Source organism: Notamacropus eugenii, chromosome 2 (assembly GCF_028372415.1).
Source record: "Notamacropus eugenii isolate mMacEug1 chromosome 2, mMacEug1.pri_v2, whole genome shotgun sequence".
Taxonomy (NCBI): domain Eukaryota; kingdom Metazoa; phylum Chordata; class Mammalia; order Diprotodontia; family Macropodidae; genus Notamacropus; species Notamacropus eugenii.
In genome coordinates, this window is record NC_092873.1 from 83,983,230 (window position 1) to 83,998,118 (window position 14,889).

General features: G+C 47.5%; 2 protein-coding genes across 4 annotated transcripts; one reads left to right on the forward strand and one right to left on the reverse strand.

Annotated features, from left to right (window-relative positions):
• The first annotated feature begins 1,478 nt into the window (after positions 1-1,478).
• Positions 1,479-6,489, forward strand: PPP1R11 (protein phosphatase 1 regulatory inhibitor subunit 11). Of its 2 annotated transcripts, none has more exons than XM_072641527.1 (3): positions 1,479-3,374; positions 4,435-4,543; positions 5,186-6,489. In XM_072641527.1, exons 1-3 carry the CDS (start codon positions 3,291-3,293, stop codon positions 5,383-5,385), a joined length of 393 nt encoding a protein of 130 aa, XP_072497628.1. In that variant the 5' UTR covers positions 1,479-3,290; the 3' UTR covers positions 5,386-6,489. The 2 variants fall into 2 exon arrangements, with proteins under 2 accessions (XP_072497628.1, XP_072497629.1); XM_072641528.1 differs by having other exon boundaries at positions 1,479-3,359.
• RNF39 (ring finger protein 39) lies at positions 6,435-12,057 on the reverse strand. 2 transcript variants are annotated; one of them, XM_072641520.1, is made up of 5 exons: positions 11,486-11,971; positions 10,714-10,761; positions 9,499-9,521; positions 9,095-9,186; positions 6,435-7,833 (listed from the first exon to the last, which is right to left on the reverse strand). In XM_072641520.1, exons 1-5 carry the CDS (start codon positions 11,852-11,854, stop codon positions 7,256-7,258), a joined length of 1,110 nt encoding a protein of 369 aa, XP_072497621.1. In that variant the 5' UTR covers positions 11,855-11,971; the 3' UTR covers positions 6,435-7,255. The 2 variants fall into 2 exon arrangements, with proteins under 2 accessions (XP_072497621.1, XP_072497622.1); XM_072641521.1 differs by lacking the exon at positions 10,714-10,761 and having other exon boundaries at positions 11,486-12,057.
• Positions 12,058-14,889: the final 2,832 nt, after the last annotated feature.

The window sequence follows — 14,889 nt, forward strand, 5'->3', positions numbered from 1 at the left end:
AGAGGGAAGCTTCACTGTTAATAGTAATTCTATCAACAAAAATGGCAACGCAGTGGCGTAATGGATGCTGGCCTGGAGTCAGGAAGGCCTGAGTCCAAATCCAGCCTCAGACACTAGCAGTGTGATCCTTGGCAAGTTAGTTAACCCTCTTTGCCTCAGTTTCCTCATCTGCAAAATGAGCAGGAAAAGGAAATTGCAAACCATTCCAGTATCTTTGCCAAGAAAACTCCAAATGGGATCACAAAGAGTTGGACGTGACTGAACAATAACAACACAAAAATAGGAAAGACAGGTTTAGGAGGAAGGCGTTCTGCTTTAGACATGTTGAGGCTAAATTTGTGATACGGCACTAGATCTGTAAAAGATAAGAACTAAATATTTCCATTTTTGAGTCATCTGTATAGATGACTTAAACCCATGACTCATTACACTCATAGAAGTCAATAAGATCAAGGCAGATTGCCCAAAACAGAGCTCTATGTTACATCCACACATAAAAGTGTTTAAAATGATCAAACCATTGAAGGAGACTGAGAAGGAAGGGTCACACTGAAAGGGGACTATAAAAGCAATTTCATGAAAACCCAAGAAGAGTGTCAGAAAGTGAGGGTGGAGTGCAGTGTAGAGGGTGTCAAGAGTATCATGCTTAAACAAGGTTGACAGAAAGATGAAGACTGAAAAAAAAGTCACGGAAGTTAAAGATTAAGAGATCATTAGTAACCTTTCAAGCAAGCAGTTTAAATTGATTGGTGGATTCAGAAGCCAGACTGCAAAGGATTAAATGGAAAGTGGAGAAAATGTAGATAGCTTTTCTTTCTAGGAGTTTTGCAGTAAAAAGAGGAATACATATAAAGGGTGTCCCAAACTTAGTGCAGTTTTAAGATACTGCAATATTAAATTTTATGAGCTTAAAATTGCACTGTCTTTTTGGGATACCCTGTATATATAATTGATAGCCTGAGGGAACAACAAATCTGGGCATGTTTGTAGAGAACAGGGAAGGAGCAAGTACATAAAGATTAAAAATTAGAGGACAACTGATGGGGAAAGCTTAAAGAGAGGACAGCAAGAAATAAGATAGCTCAAGGGCACAGGTTGAAGGAAGTTAGCCTTTATGAGGACTACCTCTTCCTCTGGTACCAGTGTAAAGTAATATAGAAGGGGACAAGGGGGAACCAGAGTGGTGATGAGGAGATATGAGGTGAAGAGTTTGGAGGAAACAGTGACTCACAATGAATGACCTTAATTTTATCAGTAAAGCACAGTAAAGATATTTTGCTAGAGGGGAGGGGAGAAGAATGGGGTAAGCTTATAAGAAAAGAAAACTGGAAACAATCCATGTGGGGAATACAATGGGAGTAATCTATTAGGGAAGAGTAAAATATTTGCAATTCAGCTGTGACAAGTTGCTGTTTCATGATGTGTTATGGTGGAACTGTCTCAAAAAATTCAGTCAGACCACCTCTCATTCAAGTATAAGCATTTATTAAGATTGACGCCTCATGAAGCAGGCTAAGTTTGAAGAGGAACCAGCAGCTTCAGAGAAAGCAAGATAGATTTCTATAGGGTAAAGATGCAATTATGTAACAGAAATTATGAATATTTAAAAGGCAGGAGGGGTTTGTTAAGGGATTAGGTGTAAGGGATTAGGTAATAGGGGAGGGGTCCCACCCACAGTAGAACTGCACGTATGATTACTTACAATGTATTCAGAAAAACCCATTTGGGGAGTATGTATGTATAGTCTTTCTATGTCATAAATTCATCTAAAGGACAACTTTTGCTATTACTTCAAAGGTGCTTACTTATGGAAAATCCCTTCTACCGTTTTGAGGTCCACATCCTGCTTGAGCCTCCTGTGGTGCTGCTTTCTGATTGGCTCGGTATTGTGGTCCGGTCTGAGACCACAAGGATGGGGTTGTGGTTGAGTGCATGGAAATACCTGCTGTTTCTGTGGGAAATAAGAGAAATGGGTCTAGGGGCGGTGACTAGCTAAAGGCAGTGGCTTCGTAGAGGCAGTGGCTGGGATCCCATCACATGTACACACCTGCTGCTTCTGTGAGAAATATGAGTTCAAGGACACACCTGTTGTTGTAGTGAGCAGTGAGACATAAATGAATAAGTGAAGATATTGATTGGGGGTTCGGGGACGGGGGCAGTGGGCCTGCAGTTCAGTGGAGCCTATAAGGAAGTTAGAATATTGGGGCTGCAGGCAGCTTTATGAGGATTCCATCGGTGAGAACCCACTCCACTGCCATGAACAGATCTATGGTGCTGACATCCTTCGTTGGCATTCAGCAACCAGAAAGTAGGACCAAAGGTGGATGGCAGAGGTAGGTCAGAAAAGAACACTGGAAAGGAATGAGCAGGACATAACACAGTGTCACCATTTCAAAGGAAGGAACGTGCTGCCAGAGTAGGTGTAATGCCCACGACAAAAGCTTCCCACAAAAAACAGCAGCTTTTTCACCAGCCTTTGTGCCCAGCGACAAAGAAAACTCTGAGACGGACTGCACAACATTAAGGAATGTTAACCGCTGTAATCACTGGTAATTTTTCAGGACTTCAGGCATTTCCGTGAGTCTGGGGGTACACGAGCTACGTCCACTATCAAACTGCATGACCTAGGAGGGACCAACGTACTGGTCAAGCAGGAGCGTCTTAGAGAACTCGAGGCGCGCTCCGCATCTCTCGGTTTCTGGCTCACCAATTTCCCCGGGCCTCCATTCCTGCGGAGAATGAGGAAGGGATGTTGTTTTGATGGGAGGACCTAAGATTTCGCGTTTCCTCCAGCGCAGAGGGATCCTTTGTCTTCCCAGCGGCAGATCAAGTTGGACAGCAGCTGGTGCCTGTGCGGAGCCGCCTTCCTCCACGCCAACGCGGTCGCTTCACTGCTGCGCTTGCGCATCTGGCCCTGACTCTTGCTCGTTGCGCGGCCTCCTTCGCCCAGCGGGCGCCCCCAAGCGTTCGTAGACTCTCGGTCAAGTAGCCTTGGCTCCCTCGCCGATTACGGCGGAAGTCGTTCTGGAGCGCCTGCGCCTTTGGCCGTTTACGATTAGTGGGGAGACGAGCCGGGTGCGGAGGAACGTCATACCCGGAAGTCAAGAGACGGAAGTGGGGGTGGGCTCCTTGTCCTCGGGGGGCGGGGAAGTCGAGACCAAAGAGGAGCAACAACAACTCGACCCTGACTCCTACTTCCCCCGACGCCGGAGGCTTAGACTCACCCAGAGAGCCAGAGAAAGGAAGATTACGCCTCCCCCGACGTCCTTCTCCCACCCTCAGCCCCCGCCATGGCCGAGGCCACGGCTGGGCTGAGCGAGACCGTCACCGAGACATCGGTTACTGTGACAACCGAACCCGTGAGGAGGACAGGGGTGTGGAGAACCTAGCGTAGACAGGGAGAGGATGACGGAGGAGAGGGGGAGGGAAAGGATGCCCGAGGGAAAGAGTGGGGGAAGGGAGGGGAGGAAAAGGATGCTCGAGGGGACAGGAAGGGAGAGGATGGAGAAAGGCGGCCACGGGGGAGGGGTCAGTAGCGGTGGGGAGCCGATTTGGGAGGAATACGTCATGGATTTTCAGGGAACGGAAGAAGTCTTGGATGGGGGTGTCAGGATCAGGACCCAGTGTTTGGCTGGGTCTTAAAAGAGATTTGGAAGAGGGCATCAAGGCAGGGTTGGGTGATCAGATGAGAAAGAGGAACTGGAAGGAGAGGGACCTGAAGTCAGACAGCAGCTTGGGGACGAGATGGGGAGCTGTGAAGTGTTTAGGAGACTAATGGGAAAAAATGCTTGGAGTCTAGAGGTTGGGGAGGTTGGACTTAGAATGAGATTGGGGGGAATGCTAGGCAGGAGAATGAAGAGAGACAATAGGATGATCAGGACCTGGTTTAAGGGTAAGAACTTCCGACCCTCCCACCTCCCTCACCCATCTTCTGCTCTTGACTTAAGTGGAAACGTAAAAGGAGAAAGATGGAGAGAGAGGGGTTTGGAAGGAGATGAGCGTGATGGAGAGGTTAGCCATGGGAATCAAGCAGGATTCTGTAGGAAACTTCAGATGTCGTTGGAGACTGGAAAAATTACTTTTAATAATAATAATAGCGATTATAATATATAATTAGAATGAGGGGCAGGGAACATATGGAGGGCAATACTTGTTTTATTTACACCTTCAATGGTTGGGTAATTCTTCAAGGTGCAGAGATTACCCCCAAAGAATTATTTTCCCATTAAACTAAGAAACCCTGTAACCCTCTATATCCTAGCCCTCTAGAACGTATAGGACAATGTTTATGGTAATGAACTACATGAGCAGGGCAAGGGGAGACTGATTAGAAACCCCCAAAAGAGATAGTAATAAGACTCAAGAAGCAGTGGGAATTTCATGGGGAAATTCATCACTCCTCCTCAACCTCTTCCTCCTACTCCCCCCCCCCAGGAAAATCGTAGCCTAACTATTAAACTTCGGAAACGGAAGCCAGACAAGAAGGTGGAATGGTCAAGTGATACTGTGGACAATGAGCATTTAGGACGCCGTTCATCAAAATGTGAGTTGCCACTTCCCTACAGGATCTTTACAGTACTTTCAGCCTGCCCCCAAAGCACTCAGACCCTCCATATCCCAGACATCTCTCCCCGCAGTTTTTCATAGGTCCCAGAGGCTGTTGATGGTTGTTCACTGATGTTAGGGGCACAGTGAAGGCACATCTCCTTAGAGGAGATGGAGGAGAGAAGGCATTGGAGTGTGGTATGATTCCACTTTGAGAGGGTGGATAGTGAAAGAAACCCAGATGCTCAGGAGAGAGCCAGGAGAGAGGGGACTAGATGTCTGAATTTTAGGAGAGAAATGAGAACTTCAAAGAATTTTATACTGCAAGGGGAGAAGAGTGTGCTAGTACAAATGGGTCCCTCTACTCACTTCCTGAGAGTGAATTGTTTACTATCTCCCATGTTCTCCCACTCATTTGCAAAGGTCAATCAATTCTACCTATTCATGGAGATTTCATTTATTAACACAGGCTCTCACGGTAAATAATCCAACATCACAGAATGTGTTAAATATGGAGCCAATCATACAGTAAAGGGAAATATTCCACTTGGTCTAAGGGGAGAAGTGAAGTAAGGGAAGAGTTGAGTTAAAGAGCCAAATTCCTTCTTTCTCACTGCCTCCCTCCCTACTCATATTCTAGGTTGCTGTATCTACGAAAAGCCTCGGGCCTTTGGTGAGAGCTCCACAGAGAGCGATGATGAAGATGATGAAGGCTGTGGTCACACTCACTGTGTTCGGGGCCACCGAAAGGGACAGCGTCGTATCGCCACTGGGCCCCCAACCACTCTTTCCCACCTGCCTGACCCCTCCCAACCCCCACCTGGGCCCATGCAGCACTGAGCTTCACTCTCCTTCCCTTTTCCCTCCATTTATCTGGACCTGAATGTGTCTGTGTCACTACTTGGGGATTAAGCCCATGGTTTGACACTCCCCCTTCCCATCCCCTCACCTTTACTCTCCTCTACCTGCTGGAGGGAATGAGGAGGGGAGGGCAGGCAAATATCCTGGAGTCCTGACTTTGCTGCTATTCCAGAACCCAGGCTTCCAGGCTCCTTCTACCCTTGAGGGACTCAGGCATCTAGCTCCCTCAGCTCTCATTCCTCTTCTTCCATACCATCCCTGTTCTCAGGGACCCAGGCATCTTTTATCCTAGTCTCCAGCCCCGTTCTTATCCAGCCCTCTGTTCTCACTGCCAAATTCCCTTTCCTGGAATTCAAATCCTCCCAACCCTCAATCCCCTGTTCTCTAAATCTCTAGCACACTCAAGAGTGGGCTTCATTATAACCCCAGCTTTCACTGCCAGGCCTCTGTCCCATCCAAGACCCAGGTGTCCACTCCCCTTAGTGGCCAGTTGCCCTGCTGCCAAGCTGTATTCTAATCCTGGCTTAAAGCACCTACTCTGAAGTATTATGCAATCCTAATTCCTATTCATCAGCTAGGATGGGATTCAGGTTATGTCTTAAAATCTCATCAACCCCTTCCAAAGAGGCTGACAGCAGAGAGTTCCCACTCCCCATGCCCGTCTTAACTACTATTCCCCAAAATGTCCTCAGAAGGGGTTGAAGGGAAAAGGGCAGTCTCTCCCAGTGTCCGTGTCCTTTCTAGGGCTTTTGGCAAAGGAAGCTGAAATTCTGGTCGCCTGGGTTTGATTCCCTTAGCTTTCCGGTTTTCCCATTGCAGAGGTTGGATCCAGTATGATAATGGGGGGAACCTAGGAGGGGATGAAGATGGATCAAAATTGTTGGTATTCCTTCCACTTACCCCACTCCCAAATAAGCCCAGAAGAGTAACACCAACTAATAAGCCCCTCCACTCAATTCCTGGGAGTGAGCCATCCACTGTCTCCTGTGTTCTTCCTCCTATCTGCAAAAGTCAACCAATTCCACCTCTTCACTGAGATTTCATTTATTGCTACAGGCTCTTGAAATAAATAACCCAACATCACAGAATGTGTTAAATATGGGACCAATGAAAGGGAGTATTTATGAGAGGGTTACTTTGGGCTGTGCCCAGAACCCCTAAAGTGGGGAGAGGTAGTACCATGCACCCCATCCTGAATGGGAAGTGGGAAAAATGTAGGAGAGGGCTTGCATAGCATCAAGCCAGACCACAGAGAAAAGGGAGGCTGTGAGTAAAAGAGGACTTTTTTCCTCAAATGGATAAGATCCGAGAAATTTGGCCAGTAGAAAGACCTTATGGATTGCTGTGGGGTAGAAATTACCCATCAGGAAAAGAAAGCAAGTAATAACATACCTCAGGAAAAGGGTCCTGAAATCAGTGGGAAAGAACAGTACCTTTTGTACTTTCTTTCTAGGAAGGGGAATGGAAGAATGAAGTCTTGGGGACCTGCCAAGGCAGTTTCTCCACCTGGGTGGAGCTTGGAAGACAAACTGAGTAAAGGAACATACCTGCCTGTGGAAGTTGTAGTTTTGTAGTGGGCCAGGGAATGTAGGAAGGTAGTGGGTTTGTAGGTTTATTTAGGAAGTATGCAGAAATATAGCATATTTAGAGTTCTAGGACATGAAGCTTTGAGATTTGGGAGGAAATGGGTCTCAAATTTCCACATCCAGGTGTACAAACTAGATCTAAAATTGGCGGGGAGGGGGTTGGGAATTTCTTGGGAGTAGGAGATGGATCCCGGAGAGCTGGAGTCTTCCAAGTGGTTACCGAGGAGTGCGAAATCCCTTAGTAAAAGTGCGGGGTGGAGGGCTCAGCCATCAGCTGGTACTATGCGGAGTGGGGTCCGGGGGTCCCGTGTGCAGAGCAACGGAAAGACACACTCCCCAAGAGACCCGGATGCCTGGAAGGCGAAAAGCAGGTCAAGGGAACGGCCGTCATAAAAAGCTACTCGGCCTCTTTCCCAGTCCAAGTCGACGCGAATTCTCCGTGGCGGGGGCCTTCCGCCCCCCAGGGGGGTAGGCTCAGGGGCTGTCAGAGCCCATAACCTACCCCCACGGCCTTCCACTGCCCACACGGCCCCCGCGGGGCATAAACCCACGCGGCCCTTCCGCCGCACAGATTCTCCAGCAGCACCAACGGCATAGCGGCTCTCTCCGTCATCTTCTTCACCAGAGGACTCCCCCGAAGAGGTTCCGCCAGCTGTCTCCACCTCCCAGCAATGCCGTCCCGCTCTGAAACCTTGCGCCCCCAGCACTGCCGGGAGTTGGTCGAAGCGGGCTGGTCCATCCGGTGGTACAGGTGTCCCAGGTGGGGCTAGACAGACGCTTCGACCGTCCGGGGACACAAGGAGGCGACGGTGTGCAGTGCTAGGGTCCAGTGTCAAGTCCGCTGGGTGGTGGATTGGGAAACAAGGAAGTGGAGATGAATATGAAGAATCTTAACATTTAGAAGGTCCATTCGAGATCATACAAGTCAACCCTTATTTGACAGACGAAGAAAAGTGGGGAAGACAACCTAAAATCCCATGTTCACTTATTCCAAATCTAGTGCGATTTCCGCTACCCAGGGTGAAAGGGGCCTTAGAGAAAGTAAAAATGAAAGGTGGGAACTGAAAGGAGATAAAAGGTTTGAAGGGAAAACACGAACAGTTTAGTAGAGTTGAGGTTGGTGAATGCCAGAGGTAGGAGTGAGTACCCAGACTGGGAGACCGGAGGCCAGCCAGGGAGGAGCTGAGGAAGCTATTAGAAAGATATGAGAAATCAATGGACAGTTAAATTAGGCAGATACTAGAGGGGGTAAGAAGGAAAAGGATAGGGGCTGAGAATGGTGGTTGTGTTTAGAGTGTGATTTGGGACAAGGTGGACAGAACTGAGAGCAGAGAACAGAGGGTCGGGTTGGAAATGAGTGGGTGTGGGGAAGGCAGGAGGAGGCTCCCAGAAAAGGGTGGGGGAAATACCTTCAACTAAATCTGGGTGGGGCTGAGGGAGCCGGGCCAGCAGGACCGTGAAGGTGGAAACCAAAAGAAGGCAATTGATACTAGGAACCTAAGCTGGAGGAGCTAGGAGGGAAACACCGGGAGTCAGAGTTGGGGAGGAATCTGAGGTATCTTGAGAAACCAGCCCACTCACCCACTGAAACACAATGGGGCCGATAGACCTAACTCTGGAGTGGAGTGGGGAGGTGGCATTACCCATGAAAACAAGAATAAACAATCCTTCTGCTGTATATTCTGTGGTGATTGTAGTGAGAGAAAAGGAGAGCCAGAGGACAGACATAAGGAGGGACATCTTGGTCAATGGTGAAGGGAGAAAAGAAGTCTGTGATGGCTGGGATCAATGACCAAGAGAAGTGGAGAATCTTTTTTCTCTGGGTACCTCCAACAAGGTTAATATTATCTGACCAAAATAATACAGGTGTGGTCTCTCTTGGTGGAAGGGGGATACCTTCTAAGAAGATAAAATAGTAGTGTAGGATGGAGGAGAGGAAGTGGGATTTTAGAAATATGAGCTGACTGGGGGGGAGGGTGAAAAGGGAGAGGAATGTAGGTTGGGGAGAAGAGCAACTGAGATTTAGACATCAACAAGGACTTCCTGATTGAGGAACCTCCCTAGTCTTGGTTTAGGCTCCCTCTTCCCGTTTCCCAACTCACCTGTGAGTCTGTGGAGCATGTTTTTGACTACAGGATAATCTTCTGGGATGTCCTCATCTGACTCCTCTGATTTGGGCTTTGTGGCATCAAGTCTGGGAAAGATGTAGTTATTGTAAACATACACATAAAAATCCCATTAGCCCTCAATCTGAAGACCTCAATGTCCTGCTACTAGTAATTGGGAAGAAGATATAGCATGTGTGAATTCATTGCTTCATGATTGATTCTTATGGGGAAAGAATTAGGGGTGGAAGGAAAGACCAGAGTAAGTGAGCTAAGTAATTAATAATAGCTGCTGTTATTTCAAGATAAGATTTGAGAAGTACTTTTCATATATTATCTCATTTGATTTCAGAAACAGAGACTCTTGGTAGGGAAAGAGGAACATTCAGAGTTGAACTCACCTTCTCCATGTCTTCCTCACATCCTAGAGGTGAGGTAAAAGAGAAAACAGATGAACTCTAGGCTTTGATGCTGTGGATGACCCTACTCCAGCACCCAGTCCTTCAAGTCCTACCCCCATTTCCTCCTTTGGAGGAACTCTTTCTAAGGCAAGTGTTCTTAACCTATTTTTGTTTCAACCTATGGACCCCTTCCCAGAAATATTTTTAAATAGGTCAAAGGAAATACTAATTTTCAGCTAGAGGTTAGTTTTTAAAAAAGGATATATTTTTTAATCCACTTTAAAAAATCCTTAAAAACTATCCAGTCTGTGAACATAGGTAAAGAATTCCTGTTGTAGAGATTTCCCATTCCATCCCTCACAGGGATTCCTGTTCTCAATACTTCCCAGAATAGTGTGGCAGAAAGTTTGAATTCCATCTCTGCCACTACATGTGTGACCTTGGGCAAGTCATCTTTAATATTTCTAGAATGATGTTTTCCTCATTCATAAAATGAAAGAGTTGGTCTAGACGACTTTCAAGGTCCCTTCTAACTCTAAAGGTACATCCCTCAATATGTCTCCCTACCCACCCATCAAACCTGTTACATTCTCATTTCCTTTATCCTATTCTAGCCTGGTTAGTCCTCCTTTCTTCCTTGATCCTTTACCATATTATGCCCATATCCTCCAGAACTTATCCTCAATACACAATTCCCCAAACTTTGTTGTTAGAGAGGTATTATAAGTCTCTTTGCTTACAGAACTTTTTTTTTTCATGTTGCATTATTTCCCTACCTCCCCCCCCTCCATCCCTTTCCCAGGCTCTCTAATAAAAGCTGCTTCCCCTCTCACCATAAAACCCTAATAGTGTTTATTAGCCTCTCCAAACTTTGGGACTCCCCAACAACCTGAAAAGACATTTAGATCTGGGGTGTGGCCCCCAACAGAGACTAAGGAGACTGAGGCACAGAGTTTCTTGAGAAGTCTGAGAAACAGGGAGAAGGTGCCCCAAGGTTCCTCAGTTAGGGGTCTCTTGCTGTTGTTGAGGGTGTGGACCATTCTTAGCTGGAGCCAAGGTGGAATGGGGGTGAGGAGGCAATTAGCCTTGTTATGTTCATTGCCACAAGACTAATTAGGTCTCTGGGAGCTTCAAAGGGCGGAAGTGGCTAGGGCTGCAGGAGATTCTAAACACCTCTGTGTCCCAGGAAGGGAAGGAGACCAAGAACCAGGTTACCTGGGTCTTCAAGGGGAATGTGGGCCCTGGGACCAGGTAGGCTGGATTCTATGTGAAAACCAAAGATCCATATACCAGATTGCTACCCTCAGCCCTCACCTTCTCTCACCCCCTTCCCTCCCCCAACCTCGACCTAGGACTCTAGGAAGGCCAGATCAAACAATAATAACCAGGCTTCTAACTCCTACCCAGGTGTACAATCCCAAGCACTGACGGATGCCATCCCTATAGTCTTAAGGAAATCCTATAGTCCATCCAAGACTATCTAACTCCGACCTTTCCTCCATGCTCCCAAATCTCTTCTCAGGGCTCAGGTATTTATTTCAAGTGCCAGCATCTCTCATGTACCACCTCACCTTTCTTTACCTGCCTCTCAGGCCCCAAGTGCTGGACCCAGCACCTTCCTCACTTTCTGACCATTTTTTTTTTCCATTTAAGGTCTCCAGGGTTCAACCATCACTCATCCGGGGACCCCAGATGAAGTCTACTTTCCTTCCCCTTCCCCCAAATCCTCCTCTTCTCAAGTCCGACTCCACCCTTCCCTCTCATCTCCAACTTTCAGCACACCAGAGTGTGTTCTAAACGTCCTTCCAGCCTCTATCTTTCCCTACCCCATTCTTCCCCCTAGACTTTCCTCAGAAGCCAAATAATCAACCTCCCCCCACCCCTCCGGACCCCAGATCCAGGCATACATAAACTTCCCAGTATCCAATACCCTTCACTCAGAACCTTAGTCCCTATCCCGCCCATCTTTCCCGGGACAAGTCCTCACCTCTCCGTGCGGATCCTGACAGCCCATGGTAGGGATGCGTCCCCCACGGCGCCTCCCAGTCCGAGCCCCGGGCTCTGCCAGCTTCTCCCGCAGCCCGCGACTGATACGCACTTCCACTGCCAGGCGCACGTTCGACCGCAAGCTGCGGCGAGGGCACGGGAGATTGCAGCAGGGGCAAACCGTGGGAGGCGCCGTGCCAGTGTCACCCGGCCCTGGAGGGGCGCCCCAGCGGCGGGCCAGGCACGCGCGACAGAAGCTGTGCTCGCACGCCAGAAGGACGGGGTCCTGGAAGGGGCCCCCACACAGAGGGCAAGTCGACAGCTGCTCCAAACGCTCCACCAGCCCGGGACCCAACTCCGAAACCTCCATGGGGAGACGGGGCAAGGGTCCACCCGATGCTCTTTCGACCCCCACAGTGGCTTCCTTTACTCTTTCTCTTTCTACCCAAACCCGAGATACTAATCTGTCTATTTCTCCTCCTCTACCTCCTTAATTTCTGGACTTCTCTTTCCCTCTGTCCTGGATCTCTTTGTCTGTCTTCCTCTCTTCGACGGCCTCAGTTTCTGTCTCTCCGCGTCTCCCCCGCTCAGCACTCGCTTTATAGAGAGGGAGGAGGCCCCCGCGGGAGGTAAACAGCAGGCAGAGACCTTGCGCAACGGCCCATCTGGTTCTCCGGCTTCCCAAAGGGAAGGGGGAGGAGAGGGGAGGACACCTGGATCCCCAGGGCAAAAGAGAAAGACACTAGGGGGCACTATGGAGCTGAAGCAGAGCCAAGTAATCCTGGACCTCTTTGGTGCCCCCCACCCACCCAGTGGTCTCCATGTTTCTGCCTTCTTCCAATTGCTAGTATCTGCCCAATGAAGGGTGGGCAAAATGCCCAGGTGCACTCTTGGCATTTGCACCAGCATCTTCAAGGCATGAGTCATTCCAGGTGTCTGGCACTCCTTCAACTGGGGGCCGAACTGGGAGCGGGGGCGGGGGGGAGGGGGGGGAAGAAGAGGGGAGGGGAGGGGGGCCGGTAGGGGGGTGTGTGGAGCGGCTGTTCAGGAGGCTGGTTTCTGGAAGAGGCCGGAGGATTTGTGTGCATCTTTCTCTGACATGTCTCTGTTTCTGCTTGTGTCTATGCATATATGTAGCTCTAAGTCCCAACTCTGTATCTCCATTATCTCCACCTTCCCTAGCCTCAAAGACACTTTGGTCCATGAGCAGGAGAGAGGATGCCTTTTGTACCACCTCCATCTTTGCCATACTCGGGTTTTCTCTCACTTGTTCACTTTCTTTTATTTTACTATCAAAATATCCATTATGCTATGAATTGTCCTTCCATTCTATCCTCACTTTTCCAAACCCTGCCCATCATTCAAGACTGTTCATCCTCCATTAAGCCTTCTCTGATCTGTCCAATTAGAAGTGATTTCTCCCTCCTCTAAACTCTCTTGGCACTGTGCTTATATTGTCTAAGGACATTTACTATAATTATTTCTGTGCTGTGAACAAGACTTATATCCCTACAAATCTATAAGCTTCTTGAAGGCAAAGACCATGTTTTACTCATCTTTTAAGCACCCACAGCCCTAACACTGTCCCAAGTACACAGCACTCAATAAATGTTGAATGAATGACTTTTTTAAACCCAATTCATAGGCTCATAGGATTTAGAATAAAAGAGATCTTGGAGATCCAACCTCTATATTTTGCAGGTCATAGATTTATTTAGCTAGAAAGAACCTTAAAGATCATCTGGAACTGGGGTAGGGAACCTTCATTCTAGAGGCCACATATGGCCCTCTAGATCCTCAGGTGTGGCCCTTTGACAGAATCCAGACTTCACAGAACAAATCTTTTTGGCAGGCTCCCCACGCCTTATCTAGAACAATTCTCTTGATTTACAAATGAGGAAGCTGAGGCCCAGAGAGTTTGTGATTTGTTCAGCATCAAAAAGTAGCAACTGGCAGATTCAGGGTTAGGTTCTATGTGTTCTAAGGTTTCAAGATCCAATTCTATGGGATTTGAACCCAGGCCCTCTGTGTCCAAACCCAATAAATGTTCCACTCCTCTTCTCGTTACTCCATTTGCCTCTGTTCTTAGCATAGATCTAGCCTTTTCTTTTTTTGTTGTTCAGTTATTTTTCAGTTTTATCTGACTCTTTTTTGATTCCATTTGGGGTTTTCTAGGCAAAGATACTGGAGTGGTTTGCCATTTACAGATAAGGAAACTGAGACCCAGGGAGGTTAAGTGACTTGCCCAAGGTCACACAGCAACCAACAGAGATGGTATTTGAACTCACACCTTTACCTAACAGATCTCTTAGGATCTTCCACACCAGCTAAGTAGATTCCTAAGCCATATCAGAAACCTAGGATCATAGATTTAGAGTTGAAAGGAAACTTAAAAGTCATCTAGCACGTTCTCCTTTCAAAGATGAGGAAACTTAAGCCTAGAGAGGTTAAATCATGTGTCTACAATCACACAGATGGTGAAAGAGTCAGGATTTGAATGGAGGTTCTCCAGTTCCAAATTGAGTACTCATTCAACTGTCTTTCCAGGCTCCTTTTTGTTTTGACCTCCAGGGAAGTTTTCACCAAACACTCCCCATACACATTCTGTAAGTTAGTTCATGAACTCCCATGGATTAACTGAAATTTCACCAGTCCAGAGTCCCCCTCTGTCCAGATGCAACAGAATTCTAGGATGGGACCTCCCAGATCATCCATTTAGCTTTCCACCAAGTTCCTAATCTTTGGGAATCTCTCTAGCTGGCTGTCTCCATCATTGCCTTTGTGCATTTCTACTTGGTTTTTCACTACTTCTGGTTCTGTCTCCATTTATGTTTTGTTGTCACTATTCTTTCTTTTCATTTCTCTACCTTTATCTCCATGCCCTTGGGTGCTACTCCGCCTCTCTCCTTTTGTTTCTTTCTTGCTCTGCCAATCTATCATTCAAGTTTTCTCCCTTCCCCTATCTCTCTGCCCTCACACACACACACTCACTCTCTCTCCATTTCTTTTCTTCTCCTGTTAGGTCCCTCTTTCTGATTACCCTCTAGGGTTTATAAATAAATAAGCACCCAGTTGCATACAACTGTGATCAAGGACAAGCAACTATACACACACACACACACACACACACGCACACACACACTCATACAGTTACAGATAACACTGACAAAATATGTTTAGTTAAATTCACATACCTCATAGAACCGGACACTTATAGATATTCATGGATAAAGAATTACACAAATACAATGCACAGAGAGACACTGTCATTACTTTTATTGTCAACAAGGACAAGAATACAACAACAACAATAAACCTTCCTTGAGTTCCAGCACTTTTATGAGGCACCACTGCAGGCACAGCTCTGGGGAGGGGAGGGACCACACTCGTATTAGTAAAGATCCA

Coding starts and splice junctions, on each gene's coding strand:
- PPP1R11 (XM_072641527.1), top strand. CDS start 3,291: ATGGCCGAGGCCACGGCTGGGCTGAGCGAGACCGTCACCGAGACATCG. Junction 3,375..4,434: donor AACCCGTGAGGAGGACAGGG/GTGTGGAGAACC, acceptor CCCCCCCCCCAG/GAAAATCGTAGCCTAACTAT. Junction 4,544..5,185: donor AGGACGCCGTTCATCAAAAT/GTGAGTTGCCAC, acceptor CTCATATTCTAG/GTTGCTGTATCTACGAAAAG.
- RNF39 (XM_072641520.1), bottom strand. CDS start 11,854: ATGGAGGTTTCGGAGTTGGGTCCCGGGCTGGTGGAGCGTTTGGAGCAG. Junction 10,762..11,485: donor GTCAGGATCCGCACGGAGAG/GTGAGGACTTGT, acceptor GTTTTCACATAG/AATCCAGCCTACCTGGTCCC. Junction 9,522..10,713: donor CATTCCCCTTGAAGACCCAG/GTAACCTGGTTC, acceptor CCTCACCTCTAG/GATGTGAGGAAGACATGGAG.